Below are 18,940 nucleotides of genomic sequence, written 5' to 3'. Positions count from 1 at the left end.
TTAATTCCATTAAGAATAAATCTATCGCCGAGCGTGGTGGCGCACACCTTTAATCCCAGCACGCGGGAGGCAGAGGTAGGAGGATCGCCATGAGTTCAAGGCCACCCTGAGAGTACAGAGTTAATTCCAGGTCAGCCTGGACCAGAATGAGACCCTACCTGGAAAAACCAAAAAAAAAAAAAAAAAAAAGAATAAATCTATCAATGGCTTAAAATAATGAAAAGTATGCATATGATAGGGCTTACTTTTATTCAGTGGTAAGTGTGTATGGCCCTGAAACAAGGTAGATTTCTGAGAGTTTCTGACTAGTTCTGAGAAAGGTAATAGCATTGCTACTACCAGTACACTACAAGCTAACACAAAGTGAAATTGCAAAAGGATTGGGCATAGTTTATGAATTTGGAGTAATTTTCTCTTCAGTGCCATCTGAAGTTTTGACCTTCTACTCTTCTTTCCAAGGTTCATTACCATGCTTTTCTGCCTCAGGCAATGTTTGGACATTGGATTCTTGCCTCTTGGGTGATAATTTGACCTTTATATAGAGGCAAATTAACAGACAGAATAACAAAAAACAAAAAGGAATCCAAACATACATTCCAACGGAATTATGGGTGCGGATCACCTTTTCTGAAGGTTTTCTCTCAGGAGGAGGGCCACTGTCAACACTCCCTCCAGAGCCCTGTATCAGGCACTGTGGGGGGCTCCACCCCAAGTCACAATGGCAGTGATGTTTATTGTTGCAGGCTCCTTTCCTATTGCAGGTGTCTAGTGAACAATCACTTCTCCAAATTGACTTATTAACACACTTACTGTTGATGCATACATGATCCTCACCACAGCCTGTGCCATCCTTCACATTTCCAACATCAGGAAGGGGCATCCCCCAGTGGTGGTCAGTACTCCAGCAGGTGACACCATTGAAGTGATTCCAATGCACAGTGGAGTGGTCTTGCAAAAAGGGAATCTCTGTCACATTCTCACACTGAACTCTGCCACAGAGGATGTTTGAGATATCACAACTTAGGTATTTTTTGCTGGTGGCACCACAGTTGCCAAAACGGTCTCCTCGGGTGTTCATTTCTCTGTAACAAGTCTGATTTGCACTCTTGGCTTCCTTACCAAAAATTTGGCGACACTGTTCATCACGCTGATTACACCTCTTTTCATAGCAGTAGCCACCATCCTTGCAAGGGCTCCCATCCTGCACATACACATCTTCAGGACACTTGTGTGAGGTTCCATTGCACCACTCTGGGAGGTCACATTCATTGTTACTTTGTCTACACATTGTGCCACGTGGCATGAATAGACAATCTTTGCAACAAAGCCCAAAGGCACATTCAGCACCATATCTCAGAACACAGCCTACCATACAGCATGGATCTTTTTCACACAGCATAGAGGAACCACAGTCACATTCTTCTCCATCTTCAACGACACCATTCCCACAGAAACTCCAGGAGAAGATGTGTGATTCATTTGGTGCATTGCGCATGCAAGTCTTTTTTGCAGTCTGTGCCATGAAATACGAATAGCTGCAGTTGCTGAATTTCCTGGATTTGTTGGAAATTGCAGCCATTATGCATTCTCTTTCCCCACATGTACAGGTGTGGTCATCGTGATCCATGCCCAAACTGTGACCCGTCTCATGTGCTGCAATAAGTGCAACTCTAAACAAGTTGTTCCTTATGAGAGTCATGACTCCACAGTTAAGATTTGGGAGACATATACCAGTAACAAAGGCAAAGCCAGCATATTGGCGATAATCTTTATGAACATAAAGGTGTGCAAGGTCATGTTGTATACGATGATTAATGTTCTTAATCTTCCATTTGCAAAAGCCACCGAGGAGAGCTCTTATGTCATCTATAGGCACAGGATTTCCTTTATTCCAGATCTCAATTCCAAGTAAAGCTATATTAACATCCAAAGAAGCAAAAACGAAATTCATTTCATTAACTATAGTGAATACTTCCTGTACTAGGTTGGAGAGATTACCATTGAGATGAATGAATCGATTATGGTCGATAACTACTGCCAGCTCAACAAACCATCTATGAGTGAACCAGCCCTTATAATCACTTTGCATCAGCATGGAATTGGCACTCTCTTGAAGCTTCATTTGTTGTGCTATGTCTTCTTCTGTTAATCTACATCTCATGGGAGGCACCTCTGTCTCCACATTGTCCATCTTATAAACTAGATGTTCATATATGGAAGAAGGGCTCTTGGGCTTGATTTCATAAACAGTGTTGTTTATATGTAATGTTCCTTGAAAGCCTCCCAGGCAAGTGGTAAGGGAAACTAGGGACTCTGGGTCCCCGTCCACATACCCATAGTAGTAGCAATCCTTTGGGATGAAAGGCTGGTCCTCATGGAGATTCCCCTGCTCAGTGTAGGTGAACACAGACAAGTGTCTGGATATCAAAAACTTCTTAACTCTTAGTTGCATAATATGTTTCTGGCCCCCAAAGTACAGACTATAAGTTAGCCAGCCTGGAGACCTCATGCCTCTACTAGTGCCAGAGACTCTCAAGGGTATCACCACTTCTAGTGAACTGTGGAGTTGAGCATGCCCAGACAGGGGCCATGCAGAGAAGAAAAACCATATTCCCAGCCAGAGGTGCAGATCCGAGATTCTGATATGCAACAGGGCCTCATCTACAGCCACCATGTCCTGTAGAGGGAGGCAAGAACGGGTAGTATGAGAACCTGCTTCCTGTATCCTCCTTTGGTTTGGCTGCATGCAGCACTGACCCTTAATGCTCTCTCTACCGGCAGAATCCATCCATTAGAGTAGCAGGAATGAAAGAAATAGGAAAACAATGGTGGTCACAGGACTGGACAAACATGATCAGGTTAGAGTGGAGGAAAAATGCACAGAGTGTAGGTTATATATGGGGAAAAGATATGACTTGGCATAGGTGCAGTGGATGTGCTCCAACTGTTGTGGGACAGTCAGATGGTGGGTATGAAGGCTCTAAATTCATAACTTCTGAACACAGGTAAAGAATACATGAACTCTTATTAGGTTTCATTATATACATAATAATAATATAATAGATAAGTATATAAGTCTGTATATTACTTCAGTGATGCAATATTGACTTGTATATATACTTACTTGGAATAAAATCAATAGTTCATCTTTTATCAAATGATGAATTAATTAGTTATACTACTACTTAAGAGAGCTATATTTAAAAAAAAGCAGTCACATTAATTGCCCCATGGTACTTACCTAATGGAAAAAGTATTTTCATTTCCAAAAGTTTCATATTACAGGTTTTCCATGTAAAGTGCTAGGGTAGAATAGGGTAGGATAGGAGAGGATGGGATGGGATGTGATGGGAAGGGATGGAAAAGAAAGAACAGAACGGTAAGGAATAGTATTAAATAGAGTAGATACCTTTGTTTACTGATGGAAACTACTAGAGTTGGTAGGAGTATCTTCGATTAATAGGTGGATCCTGTTTTCAAGTGTTTTTTTGTGGGTAAATATTCTCATAAGACAAAAAATATTTTTCAAACTTTTTCACCATATAACATGAAAAAGAACTCTGACTGGGACACTAAACGTTGGGGTTGGAAGGATACTGAAAACAAAACAAGATTCTATGAGAAATAAAGAAATCCAAGGAACCACAAAAAAAGATGAAACTCTCAGGAAGTTAGCATGCTGAGATAATGGCATCACAATTCCTGGCATTTTAGCATTAGAAGTAACGTAGCTCCAAAGATCAAACTTCAAATGGATTTACCATAGAAATAAAAATATCTATACCCTCCTCATATATAAACTTAAATGATAAAAAGTGGTTAAATAGAGCTGGAGAGATGGCTAAGTGGTTAAGGTGATTGCCCCTGAAGCCTAAGGACTCATGTTCGTCTCTCCAGGTACCACTTAAGCCAGGTGCACAGTGATGCAAGCACACGACTGCACATGCACACAAAGGGGGGCATGTGTCTGAAGTTCAGTTGCAGTGGCTGGAGGCCCTGGGGAGCCAAACCTCCCCCAACCCATAAAAATAAATTTAAAAAGGTTATATAAAACAAATGGGGCCAGGATTATGCCTTATGCCTACAATTTTATTATTCCTCTTAGGTAAGAGGATCTCCATAAGTTTTAGGCCAGCTTGGCGGGAGAGTGAGTTTCACATCAACCTAGCTTAGAGTGAGACTTTGCCACAAAAGAAAAAATATATATAAATGTACTAGCACATATTTGTGTAAATAAGAAATTGGTAGTAGCACAATGCCTGGCTTACAATGCTGGTTAGTTGCTTTATTTTTGAGGGAAATGTTAATAAAAGTGAGTAACATATAGATACTGTGCTTCACACCTGGGAAAAAAGTGCATGATACAAGCCTAAATAAATGAATCATCTGCACTTTTCACAATGTCTGGTACAGAGGTACACTCCGAGAGTGTGGAAACATACAATGAGTATTTCACATGTAAGTTGCCTATTTTCATTGACCTATGTGAAAATATCCAGAGGACTTATGACATCAAAAACTGCCAGATAATCTGAGGCAATAAAGAACTATCATGTAAAGTGAAATCTGCTACAAGGAATATAAACACATTGATCTGATCATCACTACTTCCCACAGTAGGGAATACAGAAGTATTCCATTATCCATAGTTTCCTGAACCTAGGGCTTTTTTCACCTGAACCTTTCTTTTATTTTGACTCTAAATTTCTGCAAAATAATATTCCTGTCAGTTATAGAATCTGTCTTTTCAAGAAGGCAACTATAGTTTCTTCTCTGATCACAGTTTTTAATGGAGATCTCCATTTTCTTCCAAATAATTTTACAAAAAAATTTCTATCTGAATAATGAGAGACCCAGCAAAAGACATGATTCCCATTCTCAAATTCTCATGGGGCACAAAACTAGATGTTCGATCATAAGTTTCTTTGACTGCCAAAGCCCCTTCTGAACCATTAAACTAGCACCTGTCCTTAGATATTTATTTTTTCATCATTATTTTTCCGACCAATTAATTTTACACAAAGCTCACATAATTTTGGTATCTACTATTATTTCTCCACCAATATTCTTTCCAAAATCCTCCTTCTGTTTACTAAGTATATGTATAATATATATAGCCCTGGTATTTGAGTTACTGTTTGTAGATTACATTGTAAAAATTGGCCATCAAAGATCTTAATTAATTTATATCCACACCACTCTTATCCATCCTAATGCTTACATAACTCAAGGTTAGACACAATATTATTCTCAATTAAAATTTACTTATGAAATATGCAGTGAATTCCAGTAACTTTTCCAGTGATGTTTTCCCACTTTTCAGGTCCCCTTATTGTGCCCACCATCCTTATACCAAATCTCAAAGTCCGTTCAACAACCATTGAGCAAATTGCCCACCTTAATGTAGATGAATGATTCATCAATGTTTATTACTTCTGCAGTATACTGCCAACACTTCTGGCAAAAGAAATTGCAGTCTATGAGAGGGCAGGGAAAGGGAATACGCACATAAGATTAGGATAAGACACCCAGACAGCTCATTCAAAGCCCTGAATTTTCTCAAACATTCCCATGCATTTAACACTTTTCACTAACTTCTAAACTGCTGTTTTGCTCTCTGAATTTTCAACATTTCCTTATCATTGACATTCTGTTTTTAGCAAGTCATTATGATTAAACAAGAATTATTCATTAATGCTTATTTGACACCAGATGAGATTTTCTTCCCTCAGACTTTACCATTGTGCATAGGTGGCAGTTGATTTGTTTCAGGCTGAATATAGTCCCCTTCATTAGGGTTACACAATGTTGTGATTTCTTAGGAAAAGTAATAACGTAGAATAAAGAAGGTGATTCTGATACAACATGCTAAGAGACTTAAAAGACAACAAGATCAGTAAAAAGAATGTCCACACATGTCCTCTGGCTTGATTTCTCGTGGATTATGATGATGGAATACTTTATGATATAAGTGTATTATTCATTAAAGCTATAGTTTTGTTGAGAATGAGCTTAACCAATACAGATCCAGTAGAATTTTTTCCTAAAACCTCATATTTCAAGCAGGTCATAGAGAAAAAAACTTGGAATAATATTTGAATTACGGATTTTTTGTAATCTCTATTTAATTTTATATGATGACTTCACAGGCCACAGCTCCTGAAAGGTTAGAACATCTTTCATAATGTGATTTGGTGACTCATAATTGATACACACCATCTTTAACCATATCTGTTTTCCTCTCACAACATCTTCAACTTAATATGTGTATCCTACGTATCAACTAGCCTTCACTTTCATTTACATTCTAATTCAACTAATTTTACTCCAAGAATTAGAACGACACATAAGCATGAGTTTAGAGGCTCCCAACCAAACAGTAGAACAGCATATAACAAAAGACATAGTCCTCCTCAGAGAATTATGGCACATGTAGAGATTTAAGTGAGTGTCTCCCAGTTGATTCAGGTGTTTTTTAAAGCTTTTCATTTATATCTCAAGCCATCTGTCTGGAGGAGGTATCACTAGGAGTGCATATTTGGAATTTAAGCCTAAGATATGCAAAATGCCTGAGCTTTGCCTGTTGTTCTACCATTAGATCTGTAAGCTTCAATAAATCCATCCTCCCATAAACTCTATCTGGTCTGGAGGCTCATGCCAGCAACTTGAAGTTGTCCTATAAAGAACTGGTACGAGATTGTGAGGAGTGGTTGAGATGAATCAGACTATGTGGATTTGGGTCTCTTGGAACTTGTATGCTATAGGAATGGAAATTTAGTGCTTGCAAATGAACACACCTTCTGGAGCAAGCAGTAATCCAAGTATTATCGACTATGTCTGATGAAAGTTAGAAAATGCTACATGCATTGAGAATTATGGGTGAGCAGTTTCACAGGTCCACCTCTAACCCAGCATAGCAGACTAGGCCACTCACTTCTCAGGTGAGTGATCCTCCTGTATCCCAATGTGTGTAGACAACCTGTCAGTACCCTCATCCCCACCACAGTATGGAAGACTTGATAGGCCTACTTAACTCTGCCCACACTCTCCCATGCACTCAGTTCTGACATTGAGCTAGACTTCTCTCCCATGCAATTCTTAAGCAAGGCAGGCTAAGTTTCTCAGATCCCCAGCAAGCAGCACATGTTCTCAGCCCTACACTTGCCTAGGTTGGCATACAGACCACGCATGTGCCCTGGAGCACAGGGCACTAGGCCATTTAGATAATTGCTGAGCATGCCTGCTGTACTCAAACCAGTCATGCTTGTGAAAAATACACTACCATTCTCCCCTCTCCCCACCCCCATAACAGGGAAGACTAGGTCCTCTCTGAGTTTACTCTGCTCTATACCCAGCCTAGGTATGTATGTAGACCACCCTCAAAGTTCTTCCCAGAGAACAGCTGGCCAATAAAATCTCCAATGTAGCTGCAGATAATTTCATTCTCACCAAGACAAACAAATTATATCCAGAGAGAGAAACCCCTAAGCAGATCAAATAACAGAAGAAATAATGAGAAGTCATTCCCAACAAAAGTGATTAGTCCCATATTTGAAGCTTCCAAAGAGAACTACCTAGAAGACACTCTAGACATAGACTTCCAAAATACAATTGTGATAAGCAGATACAACAAAGGTGAAGTCAAGAGGATTAAAAATTCAATATATATCTGAATGAATGCAAAGAGGACAGGAACAAATGCATAATCAACTAAATGCAATGATAAAGTAAAAATAAGACAGGAAAATTGAACTCAGTAAAGAGACAGAGATGCTCAAGAATAACTTTATGGACAAAAATGAAATAACTCAAATAAAATGCAGCCAGGAAAGACTTACCAATAGACTAGACAATGTGAAGGACAAAATATGTGTCCTTGAGAGTAAGGAAAAGAAAATAGAAAAGATGATCAAAATACAATGAGAAATACAAAAAAAAAAAAAGAAAAGTATATGAAAGAATGAGAGAAATTTGGGTCTCTTTAAAAAGACCAAACTTCAAAACATGTGCATACAGAAGTAAAGTCAAGGATATAAAAAATACCTTCAACTAAATTATAGCAGAAAAATGTCCAAATGTGACACATGAAAAGCTGATCCACGTACATGAGACATGTAGAATGCAAAATAGATAGGACCATAAGACATATTTCCCATGTCATATTATAGCTAAAGCACTAATTAAACAAACTTAGAATAGAGTGTTTAAAAGTTTGAAGCACCATAGCTTTCTATCCAAACTACTATACCCAGCAAAACTATGACTCATAATAGAAGAAGCTTCTCCTGCTGAAAGCTTGCTATAAAAACAAACATACCAGCATTCACCCAGCCCTATAGGGAATACTAGTGGAATATGTCATACTGAAGAGTAGAGTAAATAGACTCAAGAGGCTACAGAAGGGAAAAACATAACAATAATCAAAATTAGAACAGTTGTGGAAGCCAATGAAGACCAAGAAAACACCAAATGCACAAAATCATCAACATAGCACAGATTAACTTACACCTTACAGTTATAACTCTGAATAGCAATGGATGCAATGCCCTCAAAGGATGCTGGATCAGTAAACAGGACCTATCCAATTGCTGTCTTTAAGAAACCCTCCTTACCATTAAAGGCAGACAGCAGCAGGGATGATATAATGGAAAAAGATTCTCTAAGCAAAGGAAAATAGGGAACAAGCAGGTGTGGCTATACTAATATCTCACAAAACAGACTTTAAACCAAAAGTAATCAACAGAGATTAAAACAAAATCATTTTATACTCATCAAGAAAGCAATTCAACAAGAAAATATAATTCTCAACATATATGCTCAAATAATGGTGTGCTAAATTTTATAAAGCTGTATCTACTATATTTTAAATTTGACATAAATCCCCACACAATGGTGAGTGACTTTAATAAACCATTATGTCAATGGACATATCATCTAAACAGAAAGTGGATAAATAATAGAGTTAAACAACACTTTAGATCAAATGAACTTAACAGACATCTACAGAACATTCCATCAAAACTCTACAGAATACCCATTCTTAGCAGTTCACAGAACCTTCTCTAAAATAGATCATATATTGAAACATAAAGCAAGTCTCCACAAATTTCAAAAAACTAACATAATTCTTTGTATTGTATTCAACTATGATGCAATGAAGCTAGAAATGACAAGAGAAAATACAAAACTTCCTGGAGATTGAACAACATACCAGTTAATAATGAATGGGTGATTGAAGAAACGAAACAGCAAATAAAAATATTTTCTATAACTGGATGAAAATCAGGCCAAAGCCTAGGCAAAAATAAGGGAGTTTTAAGGGGAAAGTCTAGAGTTCTAAATGCCTACAGTACATTAAAAGAGAGACATCAAATAAATAACTAAATGATCCATCTGAAGTCTTTGGAAAAACAAGAACAATATGAACTCAAAAGTACCAAATGGAAAATAATATTCAAGATCAAAACAGAAATTGATGAATTAGAAATTAAGAAAATAATTTTAAAATTATTTATCTCAATGGACATATCATCTAAACAGAAAATGGATAAATAATAGAGTTAAACAACACTTTAGATCAAATGAACTTAACAGACATATACAGAACATTCCATCAAAACTCTACAGAATGTCCATTCTTTGCAGTTCACAGAACCTTCTCTAAAATAGATCATATATTGAAACATAAAGCAAATCTCCACAAATATGAAAAAATTGGCATAACTCTTTTATTACATTCAACTATGATGCAATACATCTAGAAATGACAAGATAAATAAGAGAAAATACAAAAAGTCCTAGAGGTTGAACAACACACTTGTTAGTAATGATTTGGTGATTGAAGAAACCATAAAACAAATAAATACATTTTGGGTTTGAATGAGAATCCTACCAAAGCCTGGGAGAGAATAATGGAGTTTTAAGGGGAAAGTCTAGAGTTCTAAATGCCTACGCTACATAAAAAGAGAGACAACCAATAAATAACTAAATGATCCATCTGAACACTTTGGAAAAACAAGAACAAGCCAAACTCTAAAGTACTAGATGGAAAGACATAATCAACAACTGAACCGAAATTGATGGATTAGAAATTAAGAAAATAATTTTAAAATTTTATGAAACAAAGATGTGATTCTTTGAAAAAAATCAACATGATTGATAAAGCCCCACCTAAATCCAAACCAAAAGAAAAAGAAGGCCCTAATTAACAAAATTAGAGATGACAAAGAAGACATTACAACAGATACCAGTGAAACTGAAAGAATCATAAGGACATATTTCACAATCCAGAATTCCATCAAATTGGAAGATTTGGAAGAAATAGATTAATTCCTTGACAAATATGATTTATGAAAGTTAAACACCGAAGAATTAAATAATCTAAGTTTAGCAGTAACATTCAGTAAGATGAAGAAGTAGTTAAAAGACTCCTGGCCAAAAAGCCAGATAGAACAGTTACTTATGCCAAACCTTTAGACAAGCACTAAAACCATTGTTTCTTAAAATATTTCATATAATTAAAATGAAGGTAGTGCTCCCTAACTTCTTCTATAAAGCCAGCATTGCACTAATATCAAAACCAGATAGAGCTGGGTGTGGTGGCACATGCCTTTAGTCTCAGCTCTTGGGAGGCAGAGGTAAGAGGTTCACCATGAGTTTGAGGCCACGCTGAGACTACATAGTAAATTTCAGTTCATGGCTACAGTGAAACCCTACCTTGGGGAAAAATAAACAAAGACACAATAATAAAAAAGAATATAGACCAACATCCCTAATGAACTTAGATGTAAATACTTTTTTTTAAAGTCTTGCAAATGGAATCCAAGAACACATGAAAATATCATCTACCTCAATCAAGTAGGTTTCATCTCAAGGATTCAGGAATGGCTAAGGATATGGAAATCAATAAATGTAACATATCACATAAATACACTTGATGAGAGAAATCACATGATGATCTCAACACATGCAGTAAATGCCTTCAACAGAATACAACATCCTGCCTGGCTGATTGATTTTGTAGCTTATAGGATCCACTTCTTGTTCACATTGCTGGATTCCTTTATCCCCCAGCAGCTGACACAGCACTTTCCAGCACTAGCTTCCATATAATTTCCAGTGTGATATCTTTCAGTGTTCTGTGATTGTAGCCTGTGGTGTCTTCAGCAATAGCGTCTAACATTTTTCTAGTGGGTAGCAAATTGGCCTACATTGTTTTAGGCACAATAGTGGTACATATGTATGGAGTAATCAATTGCTCTCTAATTAGATATAAGGCCCATTCACTGGGAAGGAATTTGTACCTGGTATTGAGAAGAAAATCAGAACCCTATGGCTTGGAATGTCCTAGAACATAGAGAGAAGCTTCCAGTGTTCTTTGCCTAAAGAAAGAGTCTATACCTTCCCCCCCCCCCCCCGCAAAAAAAGTCTTGTAAATGTCTATGTTCATACTATTTATCTATGCTGCTCTCACTCTTGGTTAGAGAATCCCGTGTTTTTGTTTGTTTGTTTTGAGATGCGGTTTCACTGTAGCCCAGGGTCAGGCTGACCTAGAATTTAATGTGTGTGGTCTCAACCCTCTTACCTCTCCCTCCTTAGTGCTGGGACTATAGGCATGCACCACCACGCCCAGCTGAGGATCTGTTTTTGTCTGATGTCAGTGAATATCAGGGAGACCCAAGAACCATCGGTTGAAAAGCCAATTCCTTAGCATGAGATGAGCCACCTCTGTTATATTTACCAGGGCCCAGGAAACACACTCTTGAAGTCAGGTTTGTATTGATGTCAGAAATCATCCAACCATGAGTAGCTTGAGGGGGAAAATGTTTATTTTGGCTTACAGATGCAAGAGGAAGCTTCAGGATGGCAGAGACAAATGATGGCATGTGCAGAGGGTAGACAATACCTCCTGACAAATATCAGGTGGAAAATAGGAAAAGGAGAGTGTGTCCAACACTGGCAAGGGAAAACTTGCCATAGTACCCATAAGTGTACCTCCAACAATACACTCCCTCCAGGAGATGTTAATTCCCAATTCACCATTGGCTAGAAACTTAGCATTCAGAACACTTAAGTTTATGGGGAACACCTGAACCACCGCTTTCTGCTCCTGGACCCCATAAACTGATAACCATCCATGTTGAAAAATGCAATGCATTCAGTCCAACTTTAAAAGTACCCATAGATTCAAGATTTATCAATCACAATGATGTTCAAATATTCCCATAATCCAAAGTTTTTAACTGAATATTAATACCAAAATACCCTCACAAAACACATAATGGCACAGAATAAACATTCATGCTACAAAAGATGGTATTGGCATAGTAAAGATATATTCAACCAATACAAGATTTAAACAGAGCAAACATTAAACTCTGTAGCTCCAAGTCCAACAACTCTAGCTAGTAACAAGTCTCCAAGTCCAATAATTCTGACCCAGCAACAATTCTCTGGAGTTCCAATTTGACCCCTGCAGCTAGCCTACTCACAGTCCTGGAAAACATCATCCAGGGCCTGAAGCTCTCCTTGGCAGTCATCTTGTGGTCCCAGCATCTCCACTGGGTCTCCACTGAAACCCATGGTTCATCCTCATGGCTCCATAAGGTCTCTACACAGACAACTAGCAAACCTGCTTCACACTGCCCATGACCATTTCAAAAGCACAAGAGAGTGTTGCAAATTCAATGACCCTCTCTTTTCTTCATTTGTATACTCAGTAAGACCAGGTGGGGTGCTAATTTGTTAATATAGGGGTGAGTAAGCAGACTTTGAAGAACAGGACACTCCTTGAGCATTTAGGCCCTCTCAAAAGGCTGTATGCTTTCTGTTGTCCCAAAGCAAGTCAGTTGGCCCACTCTCCATGGCTGTAATCTCTCATAAACTTGCAGTTTTAGCCCAAAGATTTCATTTCTGTGCCATATCCCTCTGCTCACACCAGTCCATTTCTACGAATGCAATCCTGTACAAGTTCTAAGGACACAGCTATCACAGCAAGACTCTCACACAAAGTGCCTCTAGTCAGGTCCAGGCAAAGCTCTTTCTCATCCGCACAAGCTAATCCTCACAGTTCATAGCTCTTACTACATTTAGGTCTTTCAGCTCTGACCAGACTAGTCCATCAACTTACAGCACTTCAAGTTGTCTCTTAGGCCAAGATTTCAAATCCCACCACATTCCTTTTGAAAATCAGCTCCAAAAGGCCAAAGTCACATAGTCAGGAGTTCAGCAGCAATCTCACTCCTCTGGTACCAACTATACTGTTGCAGTCAGATTCACATTGCTGTCAGAAATCACCTGACCAAGAGCAGTTTCTGGGGGGAAAAAAGGTGTATTTTAGCTTACAGACTCAAGGGGAAAGTCCATGATGGCAAGGTAAAAGGATAATATGAACAGAGAGTGAACATCACCTCCTAGCCAACATCAGATGGGCAATAAGAACAGCAGTGTGTGCCAAATACTGGCAAGGGGAAACTGTCTACAATACCCATAAGCCTGCCTCCAGTAATACACTGCTTCCAGGAGGCATTAATTCCCAAATCTTCATCATCTGGGAACCTAGCATTCAGAACACCTACATTCATAGGAGACAGCTGAATCAATCCACCACACACACCCTCCAAGGCTCAAGAAACATTGAAGAAGTGGGTGCAGAAAGAATGTAAAACCCACAGGGTGGGAAGGCTTACTGTGAGGCATTGTCCTCTTTATGGGAACTGACTTGCACATTCATGACCTCACAGTGATTACTGACACCCTCACTGAGGAGGTGGGTGGGGAAGAGGGGACATAAGTGGATAGCCTGATGGGAATATGACAAATCTACAATATGTCCATGTATTAAAGTTCCAAATAAGAAAATTTAAAGTAAAAACAATACCTACATATTATAGAGATTATGTAGGAAAAATGAAAACTTTAACTCTGCTGATGGGAATATAAACCAGTAAGTTACTTCGTAAAGTATTATGAAAGCCTTCTGAAAACTATAACTGCCCTATGATCCAGCCGTACTACTCCTACATGGATACCCAAAAGACATAGAGCCAGCATGGAAAAGGGATGCCTGCGCAGCTATGTTTATCACAGCACTATTCCAAACATTATGGAATCAGCCTACAGGTCTGTTAGCAAGTGAATGAGTGAAGAAAATATGGCATATCTACACTATGGACTATTATTCAGCCATAAAGAAGAATAAAATCAGGTCATGTACAGGAAAGTGGATGGAACTGCAGATTTTCATGTTAAACGAAGTCAAGCCCAGAACAGTAGGATGGACTGCAAGCATTGGCACTTCTCTAAGTATCAAAGGGATGTTTCTCTATTAAAAATGAAGAGCTGGGGAGGGCATAACTCAGACATTAAGCCACTTGTGCTGGAAGAACGAGAATCTGACTTCAAATCCTAAATACTCATTTAAATGGCTGGGTGTGGTGGAATTCACTTCTAACTTCAGATCTGGGAATGAGGAGGCAAAGACATGGAGATCACTGGAGTTTATTGACCATCCAGTGTTGTCTCTTTGGTGTGACCCAAGGCAATGAGTGATGATATCTCAAGAAAACGTGGACAGAATTTCCATCAGTAAAGTGGCAGGATACACAACCAACTCAAAAAAATCAGTAGCCATTCTATATACAAAGGACTAATATACAGAGAAAAAAATCAGTCAGGTGTCCCATTTTCAACAGCAATAAAAAAGTTAAATACCTTAGAATAACACTACCCAAGGTTATGAAAGACCTATATAATGAAAACACTTTTTTAAAAAAATTCTCAAGAAACTGAGAAGGACTTGGTAGAAGGAAAGACTTCCAATGCTCCTGCATAGGTAGAATTATTGTGAAAATGGAAATTCCATACCAAAAGCAATGTACAGATTTTATGCAATACCAATAAAAAATTCCAGCATCATTCTTCACAGACTAGAAAAAAATGATCTCAAAATTCATACGAATTGCCACCAGGCTTTGGATATCCAAACATATCCTCAGCAAATGAAACACCTCTGGAGGTATCACCACACCCAATCTAAAGCTATATTACAAAGTCATAATAACAAAACAGTATGGCATTAGCATAAGATCAGAAACAGATCAGTGGAACACAATTGAAGACCTGAGAGGAAATCTTTACCAGCTATATGACTGACATAAGTCTAATATCTGGAATCTACAAAGAACTGAAAAGCTCGGGCTGGAGAGATGGCTTAGCGGTTAAGCGCTTGCCTGTGAAGCCTAAGGACCCCGGTTCGAGGCTCGCTTCCCCAGGTCCCACGTTAGCCAGATGCACAAGAGGGCACACGCATCTGGAGTTCGTTTGCAGAGGCTAGAAGCCCTGGCGCACCCATTCTCTCTCTGTCCCTCTATCTGTCTTTCTCTCTGTGTCTGTCGCTGTCAAATAAATAAATAAAAATTAAAAAAAAAAAGAACTGAAAAGCTAAACAATAAAAAAATCAAAGGACCCACTCCAAAAATGGAGCAGATAACTGAATAGGGAGTTCTCAGAGGAAGAAATAAAAATGACTAACACACATTTAAAAATGTTCAACATCCCTAACCATTAGGAAAATATAAATTAAAATAACTATGAGATTCCACCTTGCTGGAAGTCATTAAAAAAAATTAACAACAACAGATGTTGGTGAGGATGTGGAGAAAAAGGGACACTTATCCACTGTCCATGGGAATATAAACTTGTTTAAGCACTATGGAAATCAATATAGAGATTCCTGAAAAGGATGAACATAGAGATAACAACAGACCTATTTATTCACTGGCTGGGCATTTGTCCTAAATGCTCCATGTATCACTACAGAGATATTTGCTCAACCATGTTTATAGCTGCTCAAATCATTGCAGCTAAGAACTGCAATCAACCCAGGTTCCCATCACTAGATGAATGGATACTGAAGTTGTGGTACACTTACACAGTGGAATTCTACTCTGCAGTAAGAAAAAAAATGATGTAATGAAATGTGTAGAAAAGTGTACAGACTTGGAACAGATCATACTCAGTGAACTCATAATGAGAGAAAGAAAGCGAATGGGTGTGCCTGTGCCTCTTGCCACTGCTAATGAACTCCAGATGCATGTGCCACCAATGTGCATGTTGCTTATGTGGGACCTCCATAAGTGAAACTGGGTCCTTTGGCTTCACAGGTAAGCACCTTAACCACTAAGCCATCTCTTCAGTCCTTGGTGTTTTTTTTTTTTCAAGGCTGGGTCTCTCTCTAGTCTAGGTTCACCAGGAATTCACTGTGTAGCACAGGCTAGACTCAAACCCACGATGCTCCACCTACCTCAGCTTCAATGTGCTGGGATTAGAGGCATGTGCCACCACACCCATCTTCCAACTCTCACTTTAATAAATATTTTTAATGTTTTGTTTATTTATTTGCAAGCCAAGAGAGAAAAAGAGAGAGAGAGGGTGGGGGGAATGAGAATGAGCCTGGGCATGCCCAAAGAACCTCCTGCCACAGCAAATGATCTTCAGATGCATGTGCCACTTGGTGCATCTGGCTTTATGTGGGTACGGGGGAATTGAATTCAGACTTTCAGACTTTGCAGGAGACCACCTTAACCACTGAACCATCTCTCCAGGCCCCAACTCTCATTTCTGTATTTCTTAAATCATCTTATGACTGTTTACTCACACAGACCTCTTCAGTACAGTATCAATTGTGATGTTTGGTTGATTAGGATGCCTGCTTCCTTAATCTGCTACCATTATTGCTTTAGGTAGTACTACATTCTCTATGATTTTAATTTTACGTATATCGCTAATATTTTGTGACACATGTAAATCTTGGGTCAGATGCAGAGAAAAAAATGAGGAAATCAGATCCAAATTATAATGCTTAATAGATTTGATATGATCCAGGTATTTGTTTCTTAAAGGCTAGCTCAACTTTTTCTTCTCCCTGGTGACTACATTCCTGCCCACTTACTTTGGTCTGTAGCAGATCCTAGACATGAGCATTCTTGTATCATGGACATAGAACCATACCTCGTTTTTGCATATAGAAAACGTGATATGTGGCAAATAAGGAGAATTGTGAGCTGATGTTCCCAAAAGGAGCCCCAAATAGTAACCCACAGCTCTTGAGCCCTCTCTTCCTCAGGTGGTCCACTGCCTCTATGGCAGTGTGTCAAAAATTGTGTTTTTGTTTTGGTCTTAATAAAACTTCTTGCTAACTTACTTTTTATGTGTATCTTTTCTAATTCTTTGATGGGATACTAACAACCTGGTAACACCCACATAGGAGCCACTGGTAACATGCTGGCTTAAATCTAGAGAATAATCCCCTTCGATTCCATGTCTTAACTTCTGTGCACACATAGGCTTGGACAATCCTGTCACTATGGCTCTGCTGAGTTTCACTTACACTTCAGCTCTGCACGTTAGATTTTCATGCACACGGCTGTCCAAGACAACATACTTGTTGGCTATAATTGTGGGAGTGGAGGGCAGCCCTGTTCTGTAGTTGCTCCAGCCATCATCCTAGCGGAGGTTTACCATCATGGCTCCAGCCCTGTGACAATCTCTACATGGCTCCCCTGGCTATCTGGAGTATGATTTGAAATTTAGGTGGAAGATATGATGTTCTCAAAGTTCTTACTTTCTGCCGTCTTAGTAGCACATGGAAAATGCAAAGATTTTCTGCTTTTGGACCCAAACGCACCCCCATCCTTTCATAAAAAAAAAAAAAAATCTTCACTCTTTAAATGGCCAGGTTGGGAGTCTTTCCACTCTGCTTCTGTTGACACTTTGCTCTTTAGATATTACTTTTCCAGAAATCCTAGTTTGTCACTCTAAAGTCCAAGCCCTAGGCCATGACCAAAGTGCTGAAAGTTCCTTTCCATCTGTGGCAAGTATAGCCTTTCCAACAGTTTCCAATACCCGGTTTCTTATTGTCATCCATGCCTTATTTCTTATAGTATTCCTATTACTGCCAATATGCTGATCACAACCACTGAAGCAATATTTAGGAAATTCCAAAGTTTCCCTGGTATTCTGTACTGAACCCTCAAGAAACCGAACCTTAATGTTGTTTATAGCTACTTCTCAAATTCTTACAGCCCCTTACACGTTTTCTGGTTTCAAAGTTTCTGTCATGCTTTAATGTTTTTTCTTCTCCTCCTCCTTCCCCTTCCTCATCTTCTTCTCCTTCTTTTGCTATTTCAAATATTAAATTTTTTGGCGTGTGTGTGTATATGTGTGGTGGTGGTGTGGTGTGGTAGGTGATGCAATGTGTGTGTGGTGTATGGATTTTTGTGCACAGATGCACATGACCTGTGCCTATGTTTGTGAAGTGCAGAGGAGAATGTCAGGTGTCCTCTCTTTCCTTAACGTCCTGTTTTCTTGAGAAAAAGTCTCTCATTCAACCCAAAGCTACCATCTTCAGGGTTTTCCTTAATCAAACACTACAGTTGTTTTCTAGTCTCTGACCACCTCAGGACTGGTGTTATAGATGTATGTGACCATATCTAGTTGCTTATTTGGGTGCTGGAGAATCATATTCTGCTTGCTTCAGTCCCTCTCGGGACACAGTGCTTATTCAGAAATCACTTTTAACTGTTGAGCCATCTCTTCAGCCACTGAAACACTTATATATTCATTGCACATGGTGTTGTTTCATGAAGACAATTTATTTCAAATAGATCATGTACTTTTCCTATGTTCACCCCAGTCTTGTTCCCTCCTCATAGTTCCCCTTTTCTTTTCTCTACCACTACTCTCCAGTCATATATGTATGTGTTTTGTGTTTTTATACATATTTCTAGGACCACAAAGAAGAGCAAAAGTGATATTAATCTTTCTTTGTCTTGTTTATTTCCCATAATATGATACTTTCCAGTTGTCCATTCTCTAGCAAACAACATAACATTATCCCTTATGGTTGAATAAAACTGTACTCTTTTATTACAACAAACAT

The 18,940-nt window shown here is 38.7% G+C and overlaps 1 protein-coding gene across 1 annotated transcript in view; it reads right to left on the bottom strand.

Moving 5' to 3' along the window:
- The window catches only part of LOC123457768 (disintegrin and metalloproteinase domain-containing protein 25-like), a 39,585-nt gene extending 21,893 nt beyond the window's left edge, over positions 1 to 17,692 (bottom strand). Inside the window, exons 1-4 of the mRNA XM_045142401.1 lie at positions 17,624 to 17,692; positions 5,596 to 5,650; positions 5,398 to 5,477; positions 594 to 2,677 (exon numbers count right to left, since the gene is read on the bottom strand). Of these exons, the coding sequence (XP_044998336.1) occupies positions 594 to 2,677; positions 5,398 to 5,477; positions 5,596 to 5,650; positions 17,624 to 17,692 (2,288 nt within the window). The remainder of the gene's footprint in view (positions 1 to 593; positions 2,678 to 5,397; positions 5,478 to 5,595; positions 5,651 to 17,623) is intronic.
- Positions 17,693 to 18,940: the final 1,248 nt, after the last annotated feature.

Source organism: Jaculus jaculus, chromosome 1, assembly GCF_020740685.1.
Source record: "Jaculus jaculus isolate mJacJac1 chromosome 1, mJacJac1.mat.Y.cur, whole genome shotgun sequence".
NCBI lineage: Eukaryota > Metazoa > Chordata > Mammalia > Rodentia > Dipodidae > Jaculus > Jaculus jaculus.
Note: the sequence above shows the minus strand (reverse complement) of the source record. Positions and strands in the feature narration are given on the sequence as shown.